The 25,493-nt window shown below is 45.9% G+C and overlaps 1 protein-coding gene and 2 pseudogenes across 5 annotated transcripts in view; all 3 read right to left on the bottom strand.

The window, feature by feature from the left end:
• The window catches only part of LOC105553372, an 11,792-nt pseudogene extending 3,429 nt beyond the window's left edge, over positions 1–8,363 (bottom strand). The window contains exon 1 of the transcript XR_001008140.1: positions 7,367–8,363. The product of XR_001008140.1 is annotated as a putative uncharacterized protein FLJ43826 (transcript). The remainder of the gene's footprint in view (positions 1–7,366) is intronic.
• Positions 8,364–8,653: 290 nt separating this feature from the next.
• Positions 8,654–12,723, bottom strand: LOC105553371 (annotated as a pseudogene).
• Positions 12,724–12,868: 145 nt separating this feature from the next.
• RDM1 (RAD52 motif containing 1) lies at positions 12,869–25,241 on the bottom strand. 4 transcript variants are annotated; one of them, XM_011999401.1, is made up of 7 exons: positions 25,103–25,241; positions 24,540–24,719; positions 19,927–20,049; positions 19,015–19,183; positions 17,020–17,118; positions 14,983–15,068; positions 12,880–13,243 (listed from the first exon to the last, which is right to left on the bottom strand). In XM_011999401.1, the coding sequence occupies exons 1-7, from the start codon at positions 25,196–25,198 to the stop codon at positions 13,142–13,144; spliced, it is 855 nt and encodes a 284-aa protein (XP_011854791.1). In that variant the 5' UTR covers positions 25,199–25,241; the 3' UTR covers positions 12,880–13,141. The 4 variants fall into 4 exon arrangements, with proteins under 4 accessions (XP_011854792.1, XP_011854791.1, XP_011854793.1 ...); XM_011999402.1 differs by lacking the exon at positions 17,020–17,118 and having other exon boundaries at positions 12,869–13,243; XM_011999403.1 differs by lacking the exons at positions 14,983–15,068; positions 17,020–17,118; positions 19,015–19,183.
• Between the last annotated feature and the right edge of the window lie 252 nt (positions 25,242–25,493).

Genomic DNA, 25,493 nt, shown 5'->3' with positions numbered 1-25,493 from the left:
TTTTTTTTTTTTTTTGAGACAGAGTCTCGCTCTGTCGCCCAGGCTGGAGTGTAGTGGCGCGATCTCGGTTCACTGCAAGCTCTGCCTCCTGCGTTCATGCCATTCTCCTGCCTCAGCCTCCTGAATAGCTGGGACTACAGGTGCCTGTGACAACGACCGGCTAATTTTTTGTATTTTTAGTAGAGACGGGGTTTCACCGTGTTAGCCAGGTTGATCTCGATCTCCTGACCTCGTGATCCACCCGCCTCGGCCTCTCAAATTTCTGGGATTACAGGCGTGAGCGGCCACGCCCGGGCCATATTCACATATTTAACTGTGGTATTAGGCAAAGCTGAACTACTTCTGGATATGGAAGAGAGATCTACAGGTGAAAATACCGTCTTACAATTAAATGAACTTACAACGTCTGAGGAGAGCGGAGTTGGAGACGGAGTTGTGGGGTCTTGATAGACTTGGCAGAAGTTCATCATTTCCAGGGGTATTTAGCGCTGAATGATAATCTGTTGCTGGTCTTTCAAATGTTTAAACTGCTCAGGGGATATTAAAGACTGAGCTGGGACCCTGTGTTGAGTTAAAATTTCAACCTGATAGGTGAACTCTGGAGTCATGGTAACCATGTGATCCACAGGCTTAACAATGACATGGTGAAATGTTGGAGGCTGAACTTGATCATGACTTATAGGAGAAACTGTTACCCCATGACGCTCTGGAGGTTGAGCTACAACTTCATTAGGGAGCGCTGAAGGCTGAGCTGGGGCATCTTTCTGGGTTGGAGAAGACTCGACCTACTCAGGGGTCTGTGGATGCTCACCTGCAGCCTCCTACTGTGTTGGAGAGGGGTTCTCATATTTAGTGGGTTCTGGAGATTCAACCGAAGTCTCCTATTGAACTGGTAAAGGGCCAGCCTCTTCTAATGACTCTGTAGGCAGAGGCATGCCCCCATGCTGGGTGTTGGAATGTTCTACATCATTAACTGGCCCTGAGAGCTGAGCTGCAGCCTCCTGATGGATTGGAGAAGTTCTCACCTCCACAGTAGGCTCTGTTGCTATGGTGAGCTTCGTATCTGGAGGCTTAACAGTGATACTGGGCAAATCTCAGTGTTGAACTTGATGGTGACCGGGAGGTGGAACTGTTACTTGATGATGTTCTGGAGGCTGAGCTGGGGTCTCCTGCAGGCTGGAGAGGATTCAACTTCCCCAGAAGACTCAGAAGGCAGACCTGGCTGCTCCTGCTCAATGTTCATCCTTCACAGGAGGACCTGGAGGCTCAGTTGTGGCCTCCTGTTGGGTTGCAGAAGGTTACATCTGCTCTGGATGCTGGTTTGGGGCCTCCTGCTGGACTGGAGAAGAGTCAGTGTCCTTGGTAGGCTCGGAAGTTATGCTAATCTCTACATCTGCAGGTTTAACTGTAATGTTTGACAAGTTATAATGAGCTTGATACACAACCTAAGTTTGAACTGTCGCCTCATGATTCAGTGGAGTTTGAGCTGCACTCTCTATAGAAGACTCTGGAGGCAAAGCTGGGGTCTCCTCCTGGGTCTGAGAAAATTCCACCTCCCCAGAAAACTCAGAAGGCTGAGCTGGCTGCTTCTGCTCTCTGGAGGAAGGTTCAGCCTCCACAGGAGGACCTGGAGGCTCAGCTGGAGTCCCTTGCTCAGGGCAAAATATTTCATCTCCTCAGGGCACTCTGGTGTCTGAGCTGGGGCCTCTAATTGGGTTGAGGAAGAGTCCACCTCCCCGGGATTCTCTGGAGGCTGAGCTGCAGCCTAGTCTACAAAATTTCGACCATACCTGTAACCATGCCTTTGCCCAGACTGTACTCCCATTTGTTTTCTATTTAACAAATTAGGCCTGGCATGGTGGCTCATGCCTATAGTCCCAGCACTTTGGGAGGCCGAGTTGGGCGGATCACAAGGTCAGGAGATCAAGACCACGGTGAAACCCCGTCTCTACTAAAAGTACAAAAAATTAGCTGGGCGCAGTGGTGGGTGCCTGTAATCCCAGCTACTCGGGAGGCTGAGGCAGAAGAATGGCGTGAACCCAGGAGGCGGAGCTTGTGGTGAGCCGAGATGGCACCACTGCACTCCAGCCTAGGTGACAGAGCGAGACTCCGTCTCAAAAACAAAACAAAACAAAACAAAACAAAAAACAAATTATAGCTACACTTTAAGCCCCAAGTAAGTTTCAGCTTATTGATGTAGCTTTCCCTGATCTCCACACCTCAAGGATGACAGATTCCGGTGAATTCTAGCACTGATGGTCTGCATTATCTTGTATTACTTCATTATATAATACCTCCTTTTTATGCCTATTCTCTTTCTTCCTTCCTATCATTTTCATGTTCTGAAGACAGTATCATACTTGGGCCAGGGCTGGACACAAAACAACTGCTACATATAGAAAGTCAGGGACGAAGATGAGTTCTGGACATAACTAAAGGACTGAGTAATCATGTTAGCAGCCAACACTCCCACATATGGTAGGCACCGATGTAAGTAATACATGTATTCACTCAAATCTCACAACAATCCTATGGCATGGTAACTAGCATAATCCCCAGTTTAAAGATGAGGAAATTGAGTCACAGAGAATAACTCGTTCAGGGTAACCAAGCTAACAAATGACGGACCTGGGTTCAAACCCAGTAACCTGGCTCCAGAATCCATTCTTAACCACCTAGAGCACTATCACTGACATGGAGAGAGAGACAGAGTTCTGTAAAGAGGGTGAAGTGCAAATAGGAGGACAGCAGCAGTTAAGCAATGATGTGATGAGGATAAAGAAAAATGGAGGCTGGGCACAGTGGCTCAAGCCTGTAATCCCAGCACTTTCGGAGGCCGAGACGGGTGGATCACAAGGTCAGGAGATCGAGACCATCCTGGCTAACACGATGAAACCCCGTCTCTACGAAAAAAATACAAAAAACTAGCCGGGCAAGGTGGCGGGCGCCTGTAGTCCCAGCTACTCGGGAGGCTGAGGCAGGAGAATGGCATGAACCCGGGAGGCAGAGCTTGCAGTAAGCTGAGATCACGCCACTGCACTCCAGCCTGGGCGACAGAGTGAGACTCCATCTCAAAAAGAAAAAAAAAAAAAAAGAAAAATGGATAAGAAAAGGATTAGAGCAATCACAAGTAAAAGACCAGAGAAGGGGCCTAACAGTAAAGGAGAATGAGGAGAAGGAAGAGATGACAGAAAAAAGCGAAAGCAGAAAGTCAGTTGTCCATGTGGTTTGGTGAGATTAAAGAAGGCCCAGGAAGGCCTCCAGGAAAAAGCTGCCATGTCAGGCAGGACACAGAGAACAATTGAGGAAAGGTGATTCTTACAAGATGGTGAAGGTGCCATTGTAGGTGCTGGGTTTTGGCATGGGCACTTGGTGGAACCTCTGCTTTGGGCTGAGATCAATACATGACAGATGAGATCAATACATCTCATCTCTTCAGGTACAGAGCTTACATATGTTGGTGCTTGTAGAGGCCTTCTGCTCCTCTTGTGGAGTTAAAGCCTTATTTTTGAGTGTAACTTTCAGACCGCACCAGTGAATTCTGAGTAGGTTCTAGTTCAGAAGGTGAACGTGTGACTTCAGTCAGGTTTCAATGCTAAGTCTGAACTTGGTCTTGTCATGGAGCTGTAGTCTTGTCCAGGCCTGTAGAATGCTCAGTCTTTGTAGTGGGTTCTGGAGTTAGGGCGAGCCCCAGGTCTGAAAGCTGAGTTGAGGTCTTCTCCATGGTTGGAGAAGTTTTAACCTCTGTAGTAGGTTCTGTAGTTATGGTAAGCTCCAGGTCCAAAGGTTGAACTGTGAATTGAGTCAGGTTTTGATGCTGAGCCTGGTTCTTGTCTGGAGGTGGAAGTGTCACCTCAGGGTGCTTTGGAGGAGCAGCTGTAGTCTTCAGAGCTGTAGAAGGGCAGAGCTTGATCCTGGCTTGGTGTTGGAATGGGTATCTGATAACAATACACAGGCGGTTGAGCTACAGACTCCTTAGGTAGCTCTGGAGGCCGAGTTGGGGTCTTCTGCATGGTTGGAGAAGGTTCAGCCTCCATAGAGTTAAGGTAAGTTCCAGACCCAAAGGTTGAACTGTGACTTGACTCAGGTTTGAATGTAAAGTCTGAACCTGGTGTGGATGTGGAAGTGTCACCTCAGGGTGCTTCAGAGGAACTACAGTCTTCTTCAGGGGTATAGAATGTTCAACCTCTGTAGTGGGTTCTGGAGTTATGCTAAGTCCACCAGATCCAGAGGTTGAACTGTAACGATGGGTGACATTGGATGCTGAGCTTGATCCTGACCCGGTGTTGGAACTGTCACCTCTTGATATACTGGAGGTTGGGGTACAACTTCCTTAGGAGGCTGAGTTGGGGTCTCCTGCATGGTTGGAGAAAGTTCAATTTTTGTAGTGGATTCTGGAGTGATGATAAACCCCAGGTCAAAAGGTTGAAGTGTGACACTGGCCAGTGTTGAATGCTGAGCTTGATCCTGACCTTGTGTTGGAACTGTCACTGCTTAATGAGATGGAAGTTGAGCTCCAACCTCTGTAGGTGGTTCTGGAAGTTGATTTGAGTTCTCCATGGTTGGAGGAAATCCTCTGTAGTATGTTGTGGCGTTGTGGTAAGTTTCAGATCCAAAGGTTAAACTGTGACCTCAGTTAGGTTTGTGTGCTGAGCCTGCACATGGTCTGGAGTTGGAAGCATCACTTCAGGGTGTTTTGAAGGAATGCAGTTTTCCTCAGGGTTGTCAAATGCTCAGCCTCCTTCGTGGATACTGGAGTTATGGTAAGCCCCAGGTCTAAAGGTTGAAATGTGATACTGGGTGATACTGGATACTGAGCTTCGTCCTGCCTTGCTGTTGAAACTGTCATCTCATAACGCATTGGAGGTTGAGCTGCAACCCGCTTAGGTGGCTCTGGAAGCTGACCTGGGACCATCTGCTGGCTTGAAAGTTCTATATTCTTGGTGGGGAGGGCCTCTGAATTCTGAACTGTGGCCTCCTGCTGGTTTGGAGAAGGCTCTGCCTTCACAGCGGGTATGGAGTCTGAACTGGAAAGTTTTGCTGAGTTAGAGAGGGTTCCACTTGCTGAGGGAGCTGTGGAGGCAAAGATGGGCTATCTGCTGGACTGGAGAGGGTTCTACCACAGTAGAGGGCTCTGAAGACTGAGCAGGGACTGCCTGCTGGACTGGAGAGGATTCTACCTTTTTAAGTGGCTCTAAAAGCTGAATTAGGGCCTGCTGTAGGACTGGAGATAGTTCAACCTTCTCAGGTGGCTCTGATGGCTGAGCTCAGCTGGAAACTCTTGCTGGACTGGAGAAGGATTTACCTCCTTAGGGGGATTTGGAGTCTGAGCTGTAGCCTCTTGCTGGGCTGAAGATTCACTCTCTTCAGGAGACTCCAGAGGTAGGAAAGGGGAATTAGGCTGGGCTAGAGAAAAGTCAGTCTGCTCATTGGAAATAGGAGGGTTGTCCTGCTGGACTGGAGAAGGTTCAATCTCTGTAGTGACTACTGTAGGTATGGTAAACTCTATATTCACATTTTTAACTGTGATTTTAGGCCAAGTTGAATTATTTCTGAATAGTGAAGACAGATCTTCAGGTGAAAAATTCCATCTCATCATTCAGTGGACTTACAATGTCTGAGGAGAGCTGAGCTGGAGACCAAGTTGTGGGCTTTTGAGCAAGAGGAGAAAGTTCATCATTTTCAGGGGTAGTTAACTGCTGAATGATAATCTCTTGCTCATCTTTCAAATGGTTAAACTTTTCAGGGGACATTAAGGACTGAGCTTGATGGTGACCTGGAGGTGAAACTGTTACCTCATAATGTTTTCAAGGCTAAGCTGGAATCTCCTGCTAGGTTGGAGAAAATTCAACCTCCCAGGAGACTCAGAAGGCTAAGCTGGCTGCTCATGTTCACCGAGAAAAGGATCAGTCTCCACAGGAGAACATGGAGGCTCAGTTGGGGCCTCCTCTTGGGTTGCGGAAGTTTTCACCTCCTCTGGAGGGTAGGTTGGGGCCTCCTGCTGGACTGGAGAAGATTCATTATCCTTGGTAGGCTCTGAAGTTATGCTAATCTGTACATCCACAGGTTTAACTGTAATGTTTGGCAAGGTGTAACGAGCTCCATCTGTACCCTGAGGTTAAATTGTCACCCATGATTCAGTGGAGTTTGAGCTGTATTCTTCATAGAAGACTCTGGAGGCTGAACTGGGGTCTCCTGCCGGGTCTGAGAAGGTTCAACCTCCCCAGGAAACCCAGAAGGCTGAGCTGGCTGCTCCTGCTTACTGGTTCGAGGAAGGTTCGGCTGCCACAGGAGGACCTGGAGGCTCAGCCAGAGTCCCTTGCTGGGTTGCTGAAGATTTAATCTCCTCAGGGCGCTCTGGTATCTGAGCTGGGGCTTTTAATTGGGTTGAGGAAGAGTCCACCTCCTCGGGGTTCTCTGGAGGCTGAGCTTGGGCCATTCTACTCAACTTCGACCACACCTGTAACCATGCCTTTGCCTAGACTGTACTCCTATTTTTTCTTATTTAACAAATTATAGCTAATCTTTAAGCCCCAAGTAAATTTTTAGTTTATTGATGCAGCTTCCCCTGACCTCCGTAACTCAAGGATCACAGATTCTGGTGAATTCTAGCACTGATGGTCTGCATTATGTTTTAGTACTTTATTATTTACACCTCCATTTTTATGCTTTATTGTCTTCTATCGTTTTCATGTTCTGGAGACAGTGTCATACTTGTCCCTCGGTTGGACACAAAACGGGTGCTACATATAGAAAGTCAGGGACAAAGATGAGTTCTGGACATAACTAAAGAGCTAAGTAATGTTAACAGTCACCGCTCCTACATATACTAAGGACTGATGCAAGTATTACAGGTATTCACTCACCTAAATTTCACAACAATCCTATGAAATGGTAACTAGCATAATCCCCAGTTTAAAGATGAGGAAATTGAGTCACAGAGAAGAATAACTTGTTCAGGGTAACCAAGCTAATAAATGACAGACCTGGGTTTGAACCTAGTAACCTGGCTCCAGAATCCACTCTTAACCACCTAGAACACTATCACTGAGATGGAGAGAGAGACAGAGTGCTGTAAAGAGGGTGAAGTGCAAATAGGAGGAGAGCAGCAGTTAAGCAACGATGTGATGGGGATAAAGAAAAATGGATAAGAAAAGGATTAAGAGTAATCACAAGTAAAAGACCAGAGAAGGGGCCTAACAGTAAAGGAGAATGAGGAGAAGGAAGAGATGACAGGCAAAAGCGGAAGCAGAAAGTCAGTTGTCCATGTGGTTTGGTGAGATTAAAGAAGGCCCAGGAAGGCCTCCAGGAAAAACTGCCATATTAGGCAGCACACAGAGAACAATTGAGGAAAGGTGATTCTTACAAGATGGTGAAGGTGCCATTGTAGGTGCTGGGTTCTGGCTAGGCACTTGGTGGAGCCTCTGCTTTGGGCTGAGATCAATACACGACAGTGTCTCATCTCTGCAGGTACAGAACTCACATATGTTGGTGCTTGTGGAGGCCTTCTGTTCCTCTTGTGCAGTTAAAGCCTTATTTTGGGTGTAACTTTCAGACTGAATCAATGAATCCTGAGTAGGTTCTAGTTCAAAGGTGGACCTCTGACTTTAGTCAGGTTTTGATGCTGAGTCTGAACCTGGTCTGGACGTGGAGCTGTAGTCTTGTCCAGGGCTGTAGAATGCTCAATGTCTATATAGGGCTAGAGTTATGGCAAGCCCCAGGTCTGAAGGCTGAGTTGTGGTCTCCTCTGTGATTGGAAAATGTTCACCCCTGTAGTAGGTTCTATACTTATGGTAACTTCCAAGTCCAAAAGTTGAACTGTGACTTGGGTCTGGTTTGAGTGCTGAGTATTGACCCTTGTCTCATGGTGGAAGTGTCACCTTAGGGAGCTTTGGCAGAGAAGCTGTAGTCACCATGGCTCTAGAAGGTTCAACCTTTGTAGTGAATTCTGGAGTAATGGTAAGCCTCAGTTCCAAAGGTTGAACTGTGACACTGGCTGATGTTGGATGCTTAGCTTGATCCTGGCCTTGTGTTGGAACAGACATCTCATTATAATACCCAGGAGGGAAAACTACAACCTCCTTAACTAGCTCTGGAGGCTGATTTGGGGTTTTATGCATGGTTGAAGGTTCAACCTCCATAGAGGATTCTGGAGTTAAGGTAAGTTTCGGATCCAAAGGTTGAAATGTGACTTGAGTCAGGTTTGAATGCCAAGTCTGAACCTGGTGTGGATGTGGAAGTGTCACCTCAGGGTGCTTTGGAGGAACTATAGTCTTCTTCAGGGGTGTAGAATGTTCAACCTCTGTAGTGGGTTCTGGAGTTATGGTAAGTCCCAGGTACAGAATTTTAACTGTAATGCTGGGTGATATTCAATGCTGAGCTTGATCCTGACCTGGTGTTGAAATTGTTACCTCTTGAAATACTGGAGGTTAAGGTATAACTTCCTGAGGATGCTGAGTTGGGGTCTCCTGCATAGCTGGAAAAGTTCAACCTCTATAGTGGATCCTAGAGTGATGATAAGCCCCAGGTCCAAAGGTTGAAGTGTGACACTGGTCAGTGTTGAATGCCAAGCCTGATCCTGACCTTGTACTGGAACTGTCACCTCATAATGAGCTGGAGGTTGAGTTACAACCTCCATAGGTTGCTCTGCAAGCTAGGTTGAATTCTCCATGGTTGGAGAAAATATACCCTCTGTAGTAGGTTGTTGATTCGTGGTAAATTTCAGATCCAAAGGTTGCACTGTGGCCTCAGGTTTGTGCTGAACCTGCACATAGTCTGAAGGTGGAAGGGTCACCTCAGGGTGTTTTGGAGGAGCTGTAGTCATCCTCAGCATTATAGAATGCTCAGCCTCCCTAGTGGGTTCTGGAGTTATGGTAAGCTCCATGTGTAAAGGTTGAAATGTGACACTGGGTGATGCTGGATACTGAGCTTGGTCTTGGCCTGCTGTTGGAATTGTCATTTCATAATGCTGGATACTGAGCTTGGTCCTGGCTTGCTGTTATAATTGTCGTCTCATAATACATTAGAGGTTGAACTGCAACTCCCTTGGGGGCTCTGGAAGCTGAGCTGGGACCATCTACTGACTTGAAGTTTTTGTCTTCTTAGGAGGCTCTGGAGCCTGAACTGTGGCCTTCTGCTGAGCTGGAGAAGGTTCTGTCTCCATAGGGGGCTCTTGAGTCTGAGTTGGACCCTCCTGCTGAGTTAGAGATGGTTCCACCTCCTGAGGGAGATTTGGCGGCAAAGATGCGGCCATCTGCTGTGTCAAAGAAGATTCTACCACCATAGGGCTCTGAAGACTGAGCAGGCACTGCCTACTGGACTGGAGAGGATTGTACCTCTTCAGGTGGCTCTAAAAGCTGAGTTGAGGCCTGCTGTAGGACTGAAGATGGTTTGACCTTCTCAGGTGGCTGATGGCTGAGCTGATATCTTCAGCTATGGTGGACTGACCTCTGCAGTGGACGTTGGAGGATGACTTGAGGCTTCCTGCTGGGTTGCAGATGGTTCAACCTGCTTAGGGAGCTCTGGTGCCTCAGCTGGGGACTCTTGCTGGACTGGAGAAAATTCCACCCCTTTAGGGGAATCTGGGGTCTGAGCTGTGGCCTTGTGCTGTGATGGAGATTCAATCTTTTCAGGAGAATCCAGGGGTGGGGAAGGGGTATCATGTTGGGTTGGAGAAAAGTCAGCCTACTCAGTGGGAATAGGATTGTCCTGCTGGACTGGGGAAGGTTCAACCTCCATAGTGACTTCTGTAGGTATGGTGAGGTCCATATCCATATTTTTAACTGTGGTATTAGGGAAAGTTGAATTGTTTCTGAATATTAAAGACAGATCTAGAGGCAAAAATACCATCTCATCATTCAATGACCTTACAAAGTCTGAGGAGAGCCAAGTTGGAGACTGAGTTGTGGACTCTTGAGGGACTGGAGGAAGTTCATCATTTTCAGGGGTATTTGGCTGCTGAATAATCATTTCTTGCTGGTCTTTCAAATGCTGAAACTGCTAAGCGGACATTGAGGACTGAGCTGGGGCCCCGTGTTTGGTTAAAATTTCAACCTGTTAGGTGAACTCTGGAGTCATGGTTACCATGTGATGCACATGTTTCACAGTGTCATTGTGCAATGTTGGAGGCCGAACTTGATCATGACTTAGAGAAACTGTTACCTCATGATGCTCTGGAGATTAGCTACAATTTCATTAGGGATCTCTGAAGGCTGAGCTTGGGCCTATTGCTGTGTTGGAGAAGACTCAACCTCCTCAGGCATCTGTGGATACTCAGCAGCAGCCTCCTGCTGGGCTGGAGAGAGGTTCTCATCTTTAATAGCTGGAGATTGAATTGAAGTCTCCTGTTGAACTGGTAAAGTCATCTTCTGATTACTATGGAGGCAGAGTTGGGTCCCCGTGCTTGGTAGTGGAAGGTTCCACATAATTAACTGGCCCTGAGAGCTGAGCAGTAACCTCCTGGTGGATTGGAGAAGTTCCCACCTCTGCAGTAGGCTCTGTTGCTATGATGAGCTGCATAACTGAAGGCTTAACAGTGACATTGGGCAAATCTGAATGCTGAGCTCGATAGTGACCTGGAGATGAAATTGTTACTTCGTGATGTTCTGGAAGCTGAGCTGGGGTCTCGTGCTGGGCCGGAGAAGATTCAACCTCCCCAGAAGACTCAGAAGGCTGAACTGGCTGCAAATGCTCACTGGGGGAAGAGTTAGCTTCCACAGGAGGACCTGGAAGTTCAGTTGGGGTCTCCTCCTGGGTTGCAAAGGGTTCCATCTGCTCTGGAGGCTAGGTTGGGGCCTACTACTGGGCTTGAGAAGATTCTGCCTCCTTAACAGGCTCTGGGGTTATGATAATCTCCACATCTACAGGTTTAACTGTAACACTGGGTAAGTTATAACGAGATTGATCCTCAACAGGAGGCTGAAGTGTCACCTCATGATTCAGTGTAGTTTGAGCTGTACTCTCCATAGAGGACTCTGAGGCTCAGCTGGGGTCTCCTGCTGGGTCTAAGAAGGTTCAGCCTCCCCAGAAAACTCTGAAGGCTGAGCTGGCTGCTCCTGCTCACTGGGAGAAGGCTCAGCCTCCATAGGAGGACATGGGAGCTCAGTTGGGGTCTCCTTCTGGGTTGTGGAAGGTTCCACCTCCTCTGGAGGCTGGGTTAGGGCCTCCTGCTGGGCTTGAGAGGATTCTGCCTCCTTGTTAGGCTCTGAAGTTATGGTAATCTTGAAATCGGCAGGTTTACCTGTAATGTTGGGCAAGGTAAAATGAGCTTGATCCTTACCCTGAGGTTGAACTGTCACCTCAAGATTCAGTGGAGTTTGAGCTGCACTCTCCACAGAGACTTGGGAGGCTGAGGTGGGGTCTCCTGCTGAGTCTGAGAACCTCCCCTGGAAACTCAGAAGGCTAGGCTGGCTGCTCCTGTTCACCTGGAGAAGGTTAAGCCTCCACAGGAGGAACTGGAGGTTCAGCTGGATTTCCTTGCTGGGTTACAGACGTTTTCGTCTTCTCAGGGTGGTCTGGTATCTGAGCTGGTGAATTTAATTGGGTTTAGGAAGAGTTCACCACCTCGGGGTACTCTGGAGGCTGAGCTGCGGCTTGTTCCTGGCTTGATGTAAGTTCCTTACCTGGCTCTTGAATTATCGTAAGCTCCACATCCACAGGTTTAACTGTGACATTGGGCAAGTGTGAGTGCTGAGCTTCGCTCCAACTTTTAATGGAACATTTACCTGATGATGTATTGATGGCTGAGCTACAGTCTCTTCTGAGGCAGGCAGCTGCTGTGCTGGGGCCTCCTGCTGTGTTGAAGAGTGGAGCCCCTTAAAGGACTGTGAAGGCAGAGCTGGGGCCTCCTGCTGGGTTAAAGAAGGTTCTACCTCCTCAGGGAGCTGTGGAAGCTGCACTGGGGCTTTTTGCTGGAGTGAAGAGGACTGGATCTGTCCTCTGGATTTTGAGTTTCAGGCTCTAGATGGAATTGAGAGCCCAACTTGCTCAGGGGGCCCTGGAGGCTCATCTGAGTTCACCTGGAGTTCTGGAGGCAGGCTGCCCAGATATAGTATATCCATACTTGAACCTAAATACTCATCCTGTAAAGTTTGTTTCTGATGCTGAGGTTTTGATATAAATCGGTGTGGAGTTCCAACAAAAACCTTAGCAAGCCTCCGATGCTTAGCTAGATCTTTCTTCAGGTTTTTGGGCAAAACACTAATCTTCACTGCTTTTGAATTCTGACTATCTAGAGGTGGAACAAGTATTTCATATGCCTGATGATCTGCAGCCTGATCTAGACCTACAGTTTGAACCTTACTTTTGAGGCAAAGAGGCCGAGCTAGCGTCTGGTTCTGATCCCAGTCTGGCATTGGAAACAACTCTGGGAGCCTTTCTTGCAAGTCAGCTTGTCATTCAGATGCTGGTGTACAGCAGCGAACTTCTCTGGCCCCAGGGGCAGCTCTCCAGCTGGATCCGTGTCCAGGAATGGAACCCAAGTCTCAGTCGGTTCCTGAAGCGAGGCTGACATCTGGGTGGAAGTAAAGGACCCCAGGTTATCAAAGCCCCCCGGGTCTGTATGGGGGTGGGGGTGGATAAGCGCATGGGGAGATTCCAGGGGGAGATGGCAGGAGCGCCAAGACCAGGGCTCAGTTGGCCTCAGGGGGTCGGAGGTCAGCTGGAGTGGGCCCTGGACCTGGCTGAACCTCCTGGACTAGTAGCCACAATAGTTGTCACGTGAGGAGGGGCCGTAGGGACCAGAGACGCAGCCCATATATGACATACGTTGGCGTCCCACACTGAGCTAGAACCATTATGGCAGCCCAGAGATGCTCGCACACCTAGCAACCTCGCGCTCCTAGCAACCACGGCCCCGCCTCCTCCGTTATTTACCATATCTTTATTTAGGCAACCTTTATTAAGTTCCATTCCAGATTTGCTCCTCGTCACCAGGGCGATCTTATCCCACAATCCCACCCAAGCCTCCCTTCCCTCTCCACCAGAACACCCTTTCCCTCCCCTTCGCCAGGAAAGATTTGGGCGGCCGACCCAGGTGGTCCCAGGACTCCAGCAGCCTACAGTGGTGGGGCGGGGTGGGGTAGCGGCACGGCAGAGCTTCCCAAGGAAGTTAGGTGACCTCGCCTCGGGATATTCAGAAATGCTAGTCAAGTTCTGGGAGCCTGAACTCTTCCTCCTCCAAGCTGAAATCGGAGAGATACTCTTCCTCCTCTTGGCCACACTGCTTCCAGGGAGAGCAATGGACCTGCAAAATGTGCACCAGTTAGGGTGGCAGGCAGAATGCACAGTAGGGTCATTCATTCCAAAATGTTGTCATTTTTGCTAAACTTTTGATATCCTTTGTTGCATGTTTGATAATTCACCACTCTATTAGGTAGGAGCTGCCAGGGAATAAGTGAGGACTCCAAATTTTCTGTAGGAAGGGTTTTGGGAGGTGGGCAATTCAGTCTGGGAGAGAAGTCTGAACTGTCACCCTGCCTTAACACAGCCATTACCCTAGAAATTACAGCGCCACTCTTCAGAGGTCTACCCTGTGTGCACACATGGAGAAGAGGCTTAGGTTGTTAAAGTCAGCATATTAAATAATTTCCTGAAATGTGACTATAACTAGAACCCAGCTGACTTCCTCCACAGCCATTATTACCTATTGTATTTCTCATTGTCTGGCACAATCACCAGCATGCGAACTCTAAGAAGGTGCTTCATCTTATGCCAGTGCCTAGCATAGGCACATGGTGCAGATTAATGGTTTTACAATGAAAGGGATTCCAAGACTCGCCTCATTTAGGGGTGGATCTATTATTATAATCAGATTTCTGAAATCAGTGCTAACTTTGTCTCACATTTCACAGGAAGCTAGACTTCTTAAAGCTTGAAGTTTCCTTGATGGGTTTTATTTAAATTGAATTGAAATAATTATTTTACAGGGAAAAACTTCAAAACAAAACACTTTGCAACTTTGGGGTGAAAGTTAAATAAAACACTCTAGCCCCAAATTAAGTTCCCACTGAAATAAAACACTTTTGCTCCTTTAAAAAAAAAATTCCATATGTAGTAAATAATGACTGTTTTCTTTCAGAGATTAATTTAGAAACTTAATCCCTATTTAAGAGCTTTCATATACAGTCATGCGTTGCTTGCCATGTGAGGAGAAACTTGAGAAATATGTCATTAGGGGATTTCACCCTTGTGCTAACATCATAGCATATACTTCCACAAACCTAAGTGGTATAGCCTACAGCACACCTAGGCTATATGGTATGGCCTATGGCTCCTTGGCTATAAACCTGTACCGTATGTTACTATACTGAATACCGAAGGCAATTGTAACACAATGGTAGGTATTTATGTAAGTAAAATGGAAAACATACAGTAAAAATACTGTTTAAAAGATAAAAAATGGTATAGCTGTATAGGGATAGCTCCATTATACTCTTATGGAATCACCATCATATATGTGGTTTACTGTTGACTGAAACATCATTTTGCAGCACATGATTGTAATTGATTTACAGAAAGATCTTCAACAAAATGGTCTACCCAAGATATAAGGAGATATTGAGATCTAGGTAATAAGCCATATTTGAAAGGCATTATAGTTTTCGAAAGCTGTAGCACGATCATTCTTAAGGCCAGTTACTTTTTCCCCATATCTCTGGGATCCTGTTTGAAGAAAGTTCTAAAAAGGCCTATGTTCAAGCAGCCTGGCATCCCTAAATCCTGGGGGAAGACTAACCCCTCTCCTGTGTCCACAACTGTAATAACACTCTGACAGTCCTTAGTTCTGCTCTCCAAACTTCAAATAACAGGTCAGAGTCAAAGGTCAAGACTTCAGGAAAAGCCCCAGAAATACTCTGCACTCAAAAGTAGTATCAGTTTCACATTTTCCTAAGAATGAAATAAATTGTCCTCCAAATTATGCTGCTTGTTTTGAATTATGGTTACATTGGCTATGTTAACCCCTGAGTTTTTATCTCCACATACTTGAATTAAACCGTGTAGTTCTTCTTCGTATCTGACATCTATGATGTCTTCACTGGGTCTGTACTCCACAGCTATTTTACCACTTTCTGAAATAAAGTTAGCGAGGATCAATTCAGAATCTTTTTCATTCTAAAACATCCTGCATATAATGGTAGCACCCCATGAACATTCTTTTGGTTTCTAAAAGCAGAAAATAAGAACATTTTCCTGGAAGTTTCCTTATCTCCTCATCTCACACTTCAGTTTTTTCTTTCTTTCCTTTTTTTTTTTGGAAGACACGGTCTTACTCTGTCACCCCGGCTGGAGTGCAGTGGCGTTGTCATAGCTCACTGCAGCCTGGAATTCCTGGGATCAAGTGATCCCCCTGGCTCAGCCTCCAGAGTAGCAGGGACTACAGGTACACACCACTGTGCCCGCCTAATTTTTTTTTAGAGACACGGTCTTGCTTTGTTGCCCAGGCTGGTCTCAAACTCCTGGCTTTAAGTGATCCTCCTGCCTTGGCCTCCCAAAATACTGAGATTACAGGTGTGAGTCACCATGCCTGGCCTCACACCTCAGTTTTTAACATATATATGAAATATCAACCGTATTTTGTACAAAGGACATTATGATCTTACAGATAGGAACTAAGGAATAACATAAGAAAGAAAAAATATGGAAACCAAAATGTTCAATCATAATACGATGAAATGGTAAGGTATCAGATGGGGGTCAAAGCAAGTTCAAATTTGGAGTAGAGACCACTGGGCCAGTAGACACTTCACATTAGAAGCAAGGGCCAGGTGTCTGCACCCTGAGAACCAAAATTCATTCCACCAGATACAATGAACAAAGCTTCTGAGAGAGAGAACATTTGAACATTTTATTGGCAGACACAGGCCCACATATTCTTATAGACAATAGAACTACCTTCAAGGCAAACTAGAGCCATAAGACTTTTGGTCTAAGAAGTTTTCAGTGTGTGCAAGAGATACGTTTGTATACTAGGGAGAGGTAAACAACCCACACACTTCGTTTGGTTCTTAAAAGTTGTTACTCAGACTTGACAGCTGATGATCAAGGAAGTAAGACTTTCACTAGAAGGGCTGTTGTCCAGGTTGGAAAGCTGAGAGCAATCAGGGCCACCTCCTACAAGCAAATAAAGGTCTGTGGTAACTTAATTAGGATCTCTCAGTCTCTTAAGCCTTTAGGGCTGTGAAGCAGAAGAGCAACTCTGTTCAGGGACTCTTTGCCAATCATCAGGCTTCCTTTGGGCACAGCCTGTAACATTCATGCCACTGTAGAACTCAATAGGGAATACAAGCAATGCCATTCAATAGCATGACCAATTCCAAGGCTCACAGCAAAGCAGCTGATTGTTGTATAAGAATCATACTTGCCCAATGTGTCAGTGCCAGAAATGAAAGCTGAAATTGAATTCTCGATTCAGGAAACAAAATCTAATAAACTCCTCGGCACAGAGTTTATTTATTCAGACAGAAATCAACAATGACAATAATAGTTAATATGTCTGCTTACCTTGTAAGTGTAGTTCTGAGTTTTTACATTTGTCATCTCATTTACTCTTACAATATCCTTCATAAGGCTGACTGAATTACTAACCCCAGTTTGTAGATGAAGAGACTGCAGCTTAGAGCTATTAAGTATTTTCAAATCTCTCTGGCTATAAGACCTAAAATTGCATTAAAAATCTAAGAGACAGAGTTAGGACTCAAATCCATGTGTCCAAAGCTTATAATCACTATTCTATATGATAGGCAAGCAATTAAAGAAGACCTGGCTTAAACATTTTCTGTGGCAACTGAGGCAAGTCCTTTCACATCTGTAAACTTCGGAACAGTATTTGCTGTAGTTTTTTTTTTTTCCACAAATGTCACACAGAACAAATTTGAGCCTGTTGCTGTGAAATAATTTAGCAAATGAAAGCATACTATAGAGTGCTTTAGATGTCAATATTTTTATCCAATTAACTTTTCAAAATGAGTTTATTTGCCCATTGAAACTGAGGTACTTCTAGGACGATCGAGAGAGTCTTACCTAGAACAACAATCAACAGTTTCTGGAATGCGTCTGACAAAGCCTTCTGAATAGCAAGCTTCTGGGCTGTCTTCCTTTTCATAAGGAACGATAATGGTCCTAAATCCAACCAAAACAAATGGATTTAAGATGCCTATCTGAATGATAATTGCTATATGTTTAAAAACTAAAAATGCACCCATGGTTCTTAGCTCATAACCTTTGTGATTAAGGACAGACGGCACAAGGGTATGGTTGAATGGCTCTGTTATAGGTACATCCTGGCAGGGCCCATTTTTACGCCTCCATCTAGTAGGGAAGTTCCTGAAGTACTAGAAGGGAGATAACAGCCAAGAACCTGGCACATGTCTCACATCACCCAGAGATTTCAAATTGATCAGTTAAGGCAACACTCCTACAGACCCTACCCTCCTGTGCATCAAGGGCTGGAATCACTCATCAAAAAAGGTTTGGTTGGCTGGACATGGTGGCCCATGCCTGTAATCCCAGCACTTGGGGAGGCTGAGGCAGGTGGAGGCCAGGAGTTCAAGAACAGCCTGGTCAATGTGGTGAAACTTGAGGCCAGGAGTTCAAGAACAGCCTGGCGAACACGGTGAAACCCTGTCTCTATTAAAAATGCAAAAATTAGCCAGGTGTGGTGGCACACACCTGTAATCCCAGCTACCTGGGAGTCTGAGGCTTGAACCAGGAAGCAGAGGTTGCAGTGAGCTGAGATCAGGCCACTGCACTCCAGCCTGGGTGACAGAGTGAGACTCTGTGTCTCAAAAAAAAAGGGCTAGGTCCGGTGGCTCATGCCTGTAATCCCAGCACTTTGGGAGGCCGAGGTGGGCAGATCACTTGAGGTCAGGAGTTTGAGAGCAGCCTGGGCAACATGGTGAAACCCTGTCTCTAATGAAAACACAACAACAAGAAAATAGCCAGGTGTGGTGGTAGGCACCTGTAACCCCAGCTACTTGGGAGGCTGAGGCAGGAGAAATGCTTGAACCTGGGAGGTGGAGGTTGCAGTGAGCCAAGATCATGCCAGTGCACTTCAGCCTAGGCGACTGAGTGAGGCTCCATGTCAAAAAAGAAAAAACTTTGGTACAGATAATTTGGCTCCTCCCTGGGCATCACCCCCGGGAGCCTACTCCACTCCATTAGCCCCAGCTGACTTCAAACCCTAAGCCTGATGGTCATGAATACTAAAAAAATACTCAACATTAGTATCAATTGAGTACTCTTTCTAGGTATCTATATTAGACTCTTTTTTGGCTGAAACCCTTTTATGAGTAAAAAAAAAGAATTGAATGTTTACACAAAAGTTTATGTAAATCTTTAGATGATGACCTGGCCTGGTAGCTCATGCCTATAACCCCAGCAACTTGGGATCCTGAGGCAAGAGGATCTCTTGAGGCCAGGAGTTGGAGACCAGGTGGGACAACACAGAAAGACCCCATCTCTAAAAATAATAATAATTAGCCAGGTGTGGTGGTGCATGCCTGTAGTCCTGGCTACTCAGGAGGCTGAGGCAGGAGGATCCCTTGAGCCCAGAAGTTGGAGGTTACAGTGAGCTATGATCATGCTACTGTACTGTAGCCTGGGCAACAGAGCAAGACCCTGCCTCTAAAAAAAATAATAAATAGATTTAAAAAAAACCAAAAACTTTAGATGGTTTTGCTGGGATAACCGAGGGCTACAAGAGACACATATTTGAAGAACTATTTTAGCTCGAAGCAAGTTCTTAACCAAAAACTGTAAAAACATTACTTCCTTCTTCCTCCTAAGTTTCTTGGCATGAAGTCAGCTGTACGATTTTAAATTTAAAGGTTCAATCAGGTATTACCTACAGTAAAATCCTATACTGTAAGACAGAAAAACTCTGCCCAGGACTTCAGTAGCTCAGAGAGGGAAGGGCTTGATATGTATCCAAAAAGATGACTTTCGGAAAGTAAGAAAAAAAGAAAGATCCTTTCCACGCCAAATCCCTACCCTCCTCCACTCCCAATGAAAACAGACCTTCTTCCACCTTATCCACAGGCTCCTCCACCAAGCCAACGCCAGGACTCCTGCAATCATAGGATGGCAACATCACCTCTAAAGCACAGAAGAACCTCAGGCTTTGCTTCGGAAGTGGCACCATGCTATCTTCATTTTCTCTTTCTTCAAGGTCAGAAAGCTCCTGAAGCTGTAAGGATATTTAATGTAAGGTCCTTCCTAGGATCTTAATGTAGGCTTCAAAATGTTTTGTTATTAAAAGTAAAAACTTGGCCGGGCGTGGTGGTTCATGCCTGTAATCCCAGTACTTTGGGAAGCCGAGGTGGGCAGATCACGAGGTCAAGAGATTGAGAGCATCCTGGCCAACATGGTGAAACCCTGTCTCTACTAAAAATACAAAAATTAGCTGGGCATGGTGGCGGGCGCCTGTAGTCCCAGCTACTCAGGAGGCTGAGGCAGGAGAATCGCTTGTACCCAGGAGGTAGATTTTGCAGTGAGCCGAGACAGCACCACTGCACTCCAGCCTGACGACAGAGTGAGACTCTGTCTCAAAAAAACAAAACAAAAAACCAAAAAGCAAACAAACAAAAACAACAACAAAAAAACAACTAAATTCCAGTCATTCAAGCTAACAGTTGAGGTATCCTATGGCTTCAAAATCAAGTTAGATTTGCAAATGAGTTGCTAGATAGAGACAACCATTTTTTATTATATGCCACAAAAACAGTAGAGAAAATTATGGATACCACCATCCATGTGACTGAGATTATTAATTCTAGGTAGCAGGCCAATTCAGAAATGTCCACTTATCCTCAATGGTAGAGGCCTCTCACATCTCCTCCCTACAATCCAGTTCAATACTTCTGTCTAAAATCTAGGATTTCAATTTTGAAAGGAGAGTGTGGTTAGTGAAAAAAAATCTACAAGGTTTACCTTGATGATCCTTTTGGACCACCCATTGAAACCAAAGTAGTAATTCGCCAGTTCTTGGCATCGGGAACTGTTCAGGGCAAGGGCTTGATGTTGAACTGCCTTATGTCTGGTGCCAAGACGAACCTAAAATCATAAGAGATAGACTCATAAATATCACAACCTGCTAGAGATTTTATTATGGATACATCTGAGATTTGTCAATACCAAGTGTGCAAAGAAAAATTGTTTCGGTCTTCCCATTCAGTAGCTCCTGCTTGAGAATATGACCTGAATATAGATAAGATGAACCCACCACCCATCCCCCTCCCCAAGTTACTAACCCCTGTTAAAAGATGAAATACAATCGGGTGCGGTGGCTCACGTTTGTAATCCCAGCACTTTGGGAGGCTGAGGCGGGTGGATCACAAGGTAAGGATATCGAGCCCATCCTGACTAACATGGTGAAACCCTGTCTCTACTAAAAATACCAAATATTAGCCAGGCATGGTGACATGTGCCTGTAGTCCCAGCTACTCCGGAGGCTGAGGCAGGAGAATGGCTTGAACCTGGGAGGCAGAGCTTGCAGTGAGCCGAGATAGTGCCACTGCACTCAACCCTAGGCGACAGAGTGAGACTCCGTCTCCAAAAAAAAAAAAAAAAAAAAAAGAGGAAATACACATACTTCTACAAATTTTACAAGCAACTGAAACAACTAGAGGTTTATATGCATTTATAAGTTTCTTTGAGAATGCAAATATCTACTATTAATTCTTAAAATATTTTACCCATTTTTGTGGATTTCTTACATCACAAGTTCTTTCCTATATGTCTATTTCATTTTTAACTATATTATATTCATGAAATTCAAATGACACAAAGTCAAATTTATTTGTATTAGAAATTAATAAGAATTAACAGTAAAGTTAATTCTTTTTTTTTTTTTGAGACGGAGCCTTGCTCTGTCGCCCAGGCTAGAGTGCAGTGGCCCGATCTTGGCTCACTGCGAGCTCCGCCTCCTGGGTTCACGCCATTCTCCTGCCTCAGCCTCCCGAGTAGCTGGGACTATGGGTGCTCGCCACCACGCCTGGCTAATTTTTTGTATTTTTTAGTAGAGACGGGGTTTCACCATGTTAGCCAGGATGGTCTCGATCTCCTGACCTCGTGATCTGCCTGCCTTCACCTCCCAAAGTGCTGCGATTACAGGCATGAGCCACCGCGCCTGGACGAAGTTAATTCTTTATTGATTTGATTATGCACCTTCCTCTATCACTGGTTTACAAGTCCCAGACGAAACCATAGCTTTTTTCACTTCCAGAACCAAGCACAGTTCTTGGCATATAATAGAGGACAGATGATCTGTCAACTGAATGAATAAAACAATGAGCAAGTAAAAATTGAAATTACTTTCTCCAACTGAAAAGAAGGAGAAATGCCCATTGGGAAAGAGAAATGAAGACCAATTTTTAAACATTGAGTGCTACTGGCGAGACCGGCCTGTATCATGAGTCACAGTGGAGTCTTTCTGGACAACCAGGAAGCTTCAGAAAAACTCTGAGCCCCTGGGTGGCACAGACAGCTGTCAGCTTGGATAACCTTGCCACAGTTCTTGGCGGCAACCATTTTCCTTCATTTCACAAAAAAACAAAAACAAAAACAAAAACAAAAACCCACAAAAAACCCTCTTGGCCAGGCGCAGTGGCTCACGCCTGTAATCCTGGCACTTTGGGAGGCTGAGGCGAGGAGATCACTTGAGGTCAGGAGTTCAAGACCAGCCTGGCCAACATGGAGAAATCTTGTCTCTACCAGAAATACAAAAATTAGCTGGGTGTGGTGGTGCATGCCTGTAATCCCAGCTACTCTGGAGGCTGAGGCAGGAGAATCACTTAAACCTGGGAGGCAGAGGCTGCAGTGAGCTGAGATCATGCCATTGCGCTCCAGCCTGGGTGACAGAGCAAGACTCCGTCTCCAAACAAAAGCAAAAACAAAAACCCAAAAAGCAAAAACAAAACCCTCTCAGGTGCCTTAGGCCTTTCCTTGATTTTATTTTAAAACATTATTCTCTTTTCTGTATTTAAAAAGGCAAAAAAACCAGGAACTAAATGTATGTGCTAAAGTAGAAAAGAACACTTAAACTAGATTACAGTGGGGGGTGAGTAGCAGCCCAAAGTTTTGGGTTTAGTAAACAAATAAATTTAGTATGAACACCCTCTCCTCTCACCTAATCTATTGAGTTGTAGAACATATCCTTCATTACTGTCTCAGTGATTGGCTTTATGCTGTGAAATTCTCAAAACCTAAAGCTTATGAAATGGTCTCAATGTCCAAAGAGCACTAAGAACTCATTACTCACAAAATGATACCAAGTAAATGTTTCATAATCTTAGTTGCACCTTTATAATATTTGAGTGGCTATGTGAAATGGTCACAGGTTAGAAACAGACCATAGTTCAAAAGTTAAATAATATCTCACAGGTAATCATTTCAGTCACAGGAAGTGGAACCAGGATTGAAGAGGGTGTTGAACAGGCTAAGAGGGCATTGAACAGGCTACCGAAGTGGGAGTAGTATATCTGGAGTCATTACTGAGCAGAGTTCTCAGATTTGATCAAGGTTAATTCAATGAGGAATGGAATATAGACAGTAATAGGCAGCAAGATTAGTAGGAAACAGTCAGATCAAGTAGCCAATTAGGAATTGAAATGGTCCTTGAAAAGGGAAAGGTGACTGAATTGAGGCATACAATGAGATATCATTCTGTGGCTCTGGGAAGGTAAAATTGGTTGGCATGTTAATATGGAATAGGGTTTCTACAATGCTGCTTAAAGAATGTTCCCATCCTCTCAGAACTGAAGGGAGTTCCAAATAGGCAGTTTGTGAGCCAAGGTGAGCATGATGATGATGATGATGATGATGATGATACAGTTTCCTTTATGTAATAGCTGGCAGAAGACTTGGTCACACCCACACATTTTAAATTCACATAAAAGTAAATATATAGGCTGGGCGTGGTGGCTCATGCTTGTAATCCCAGCACTTTGGGAGGCCAAGGTGGGTGAACCACCTAAGTTCAGGAGTTTGAGACCAGCCTGACCAACATGGAGAAACCCCGTCTCTACCAAAAACACAAAATCAGCCAGGCATGGTGGTGCATGCCTGTAATCCCTGCTACTTGGGAGGCTGAGGCAGGAGAATCGCTTGAACCTGGGAGGTGGAGGTTGTGGTGAGCTGAGATCATACCATGGCACTCCAGCCTGGGCAACAAGAGCAGAATTCCGTCTTTAAAAAAAAAAAAAAAGTAAATATATAATATATGGCTGGGCGTGGTCGCTCACACCTGTAGTCCCAGCACTTTGGGAGGCTGAGCTGGGCGAATCACTTGAGGTCAGGAATTCAAGACCAGACTCACCAACATGGCGAAACCCCATCTCTACTAAAATACAAAAATTAGCCAGGTGTGGTGGCAGGTGCCTGTAGTCCCAGCTACTCAGGAGGTTGAGGCAGGAGAATCGCTTGAACCCGCAAGGCAGTGGTTGCAGTGAGCCAAGATCATGCCACTGCTCTCCAGCCTAGGTGACAAAATAAGACTTCATCTCAAAAAACAAAAATAAAAAATAAATGTAGCTGGGCATGGTGGCTTGTACCTAGCTACTTAAGAGGCTGAGGCAGGAGGACTGCTTGAGGCCAGGATGTAGAGACCAGCCTGGGCAACACAGGGATACTCTGTCTCTGAAAAAATTAAAAAGTAAATATAAGCAGAAGTCTTCTGGCGAAGATTTCATTCATTCACTCATTGTTTAGAGATAGGGTTTCACTGTGCGGCCCAGGCAGGAGTGCAGTGATGCAATTATTATTACTCACTGCACCCTCAAACCTCTAGGCTCAAGCGATCCTCCCACCTCAGTCTCCCAAGTAGCTGGGACTACAGGTGCATGCCACCATACCTGGCTGATATTTAATTTTTTATTTTTCTTTCTTTTCTTTTTTTGAGATGGAGTCTCACTCTGTCACCCGTGCTAGAGTGCAGTGGCACAATCTTGGCTCACTGCAGCCTCCACCTCCTGGGTTCAAGTGATTCTCATGCTTCAGCCTCCTGGGTTCAAGCGATTCTCATGCTTCAGCCTCCCGAGTAGCTGGAACTACAGGCGCATGCCACCATGCCTGGCTAGTTTTTGTATTTTTAGTATAGATGGAGTTTTGCTATGTTGCCCAGGCTGATCTCAAACTGCTGGCCTCAAGTGATCCGCCTGCCTCCATCTTCCAAAGTGCTGGGATTATAGGCATGAGCCACGGTGCCCAGCCTTATCTTTAATTTTTCTTTTTTATAGAGACAGGGTCTCACTTTGCTGCCCAAGCTGAGATTTCTTAAAAAGGGACAGCATAAAATGACATGAGGTTTAGCTCAGCAGGTTTTAGTTCAACCTCAAGTTTCCATAATTCTTTTCAGGAACCTTAAACAAGTCACTCAACCATCTTGAGTTTGAGTTTCTTCATCTAAAAAACCCAGAGAACTGGAAGATTAGTGTGGCAATGCATCTGAAAATATTCCGTAAACCAGAGTGCTAGACAAATGCTAACCTATTATTGAATTCAGCACTTCATCACAGCGGAGCTAGGAATTCCATATTTGGACCCACCTTGACTGGAGATTTCTGGAAAAGCTGCTTCCGGTCGCATGCCTTTTGGGCTCTGCGGGCAGCCCTTGCTGAATAAAACTTAATGACGGCATAGAAACCAGGATGGGCCACTGCAGCATTTGGGAAGACCCGGACTGAATACAGAAGGCCAAACTGGGAAAATGCTGTGAACAGAGAATGCTGTGGGGGTGGTCCCACCCCAAGTAAGTACATGAAATCTCACGCCCAGCAAACAAAACCGCACATGCCCTCATATTCCCCAAACCCCTCTTCGCGAAGGGTGCTATTCAAAACACTTCCCACTTAATCAACAGGTTTTCCTCTTAAATTCCTAAACTTTAAGAAGCACTGGAAGGTAAAACGTGCTGTCGGTGGAGAGATACCTCTCTGGGACTCTTAAAAATCTTTTGGGGGTCGTTTGTTGTCAGTTGGGATCCCTTTTAGAATTAAGAGTCCTTCAGCAGAGGCTGAGGCAGGTAAGGGTCTGAGGCAGGGCTCCGGAACTCCCAGTCAGCGGGTGGGCGGCTTTCTCCATCCCTCCCTCCTTTCTGGCCCCGGCTCACATGCAAAGCCTCGGCCGTGGGTCCGGAGCTCAGTTCCCACACTAGCAAGGTTTTGTCACTCTCGATGGGAACCGCAAAAGGAACCAACTCCGCCATCCTCCCTTCACCGCACCTGCGCGGCTCACCTTCGCCCCAGCACTGCGCCTGCGCAAGGCACGCCCGCGCTTTTTTAAAAAGAGGCGCATGCGAGGGGCGGGGCCGGCGCTCGGATCGCTCCCTCGCCCCTCCTGCCTAGGGCCGGCCTCTGAGTCTGTTCCCCTCCTCCAGCCACAGCCCCAAGATCCCTGAGTTCAGAGCTTCCGTTCAAAGCATGTTTAGCGTTCCAAAATGGGCTGACAGGATGGAAGGGTAGGGACATGTTTATAGCAGCCAGCTTCATCTTCACTCCTGA

Source organism: Mandrillus leucophaeus, unplaced genomic scaffold (genome assembly GCF_000951045.1).
Source record: "Mandrillus leucophaeus isolate KB7577 unplaced genomic scaffold, Mleu.le_1.0 Scaffold590, whole genome shotgun sequence".
Classification (NCBI taxonomy): Eukaryota; Metazoa; Chordata; class Mammalia; order Primates; family Cercopithecidae; genus Mandrillus; species Mandrillus leucophaeus.
The sequence above is the reverse complement of the archived record's forward strand: the minus strand, read 5'-3'. Positions and strand labels throughout refer to the sequence as shown.

Bases quoted from the DNA above. Each gene is read 5' to 3' on its own strand.
- RDM1 (XM_011999401.1), bottom strand. From the start codon at position 25,198: ATGGCGGAGTTGGTTCCTTTTGCGGTTCCCATCGAGAGTGACAAAACC. The intron at 24,720-25,102 runs GTGAGCCGGGGC...CCACCCCCACAG, and splicing joins CCACGGCCGAGGCTTTGCAT to CATTCTCTGTTCACAGCATT. The intron at 19,184-19,926 runs GTAAACCTTGTA...ATATCCTTACAG, and splicing joins GGTCCAAAAGGATCATCAAG to CTTCAGGAGCTTTCTGACCT.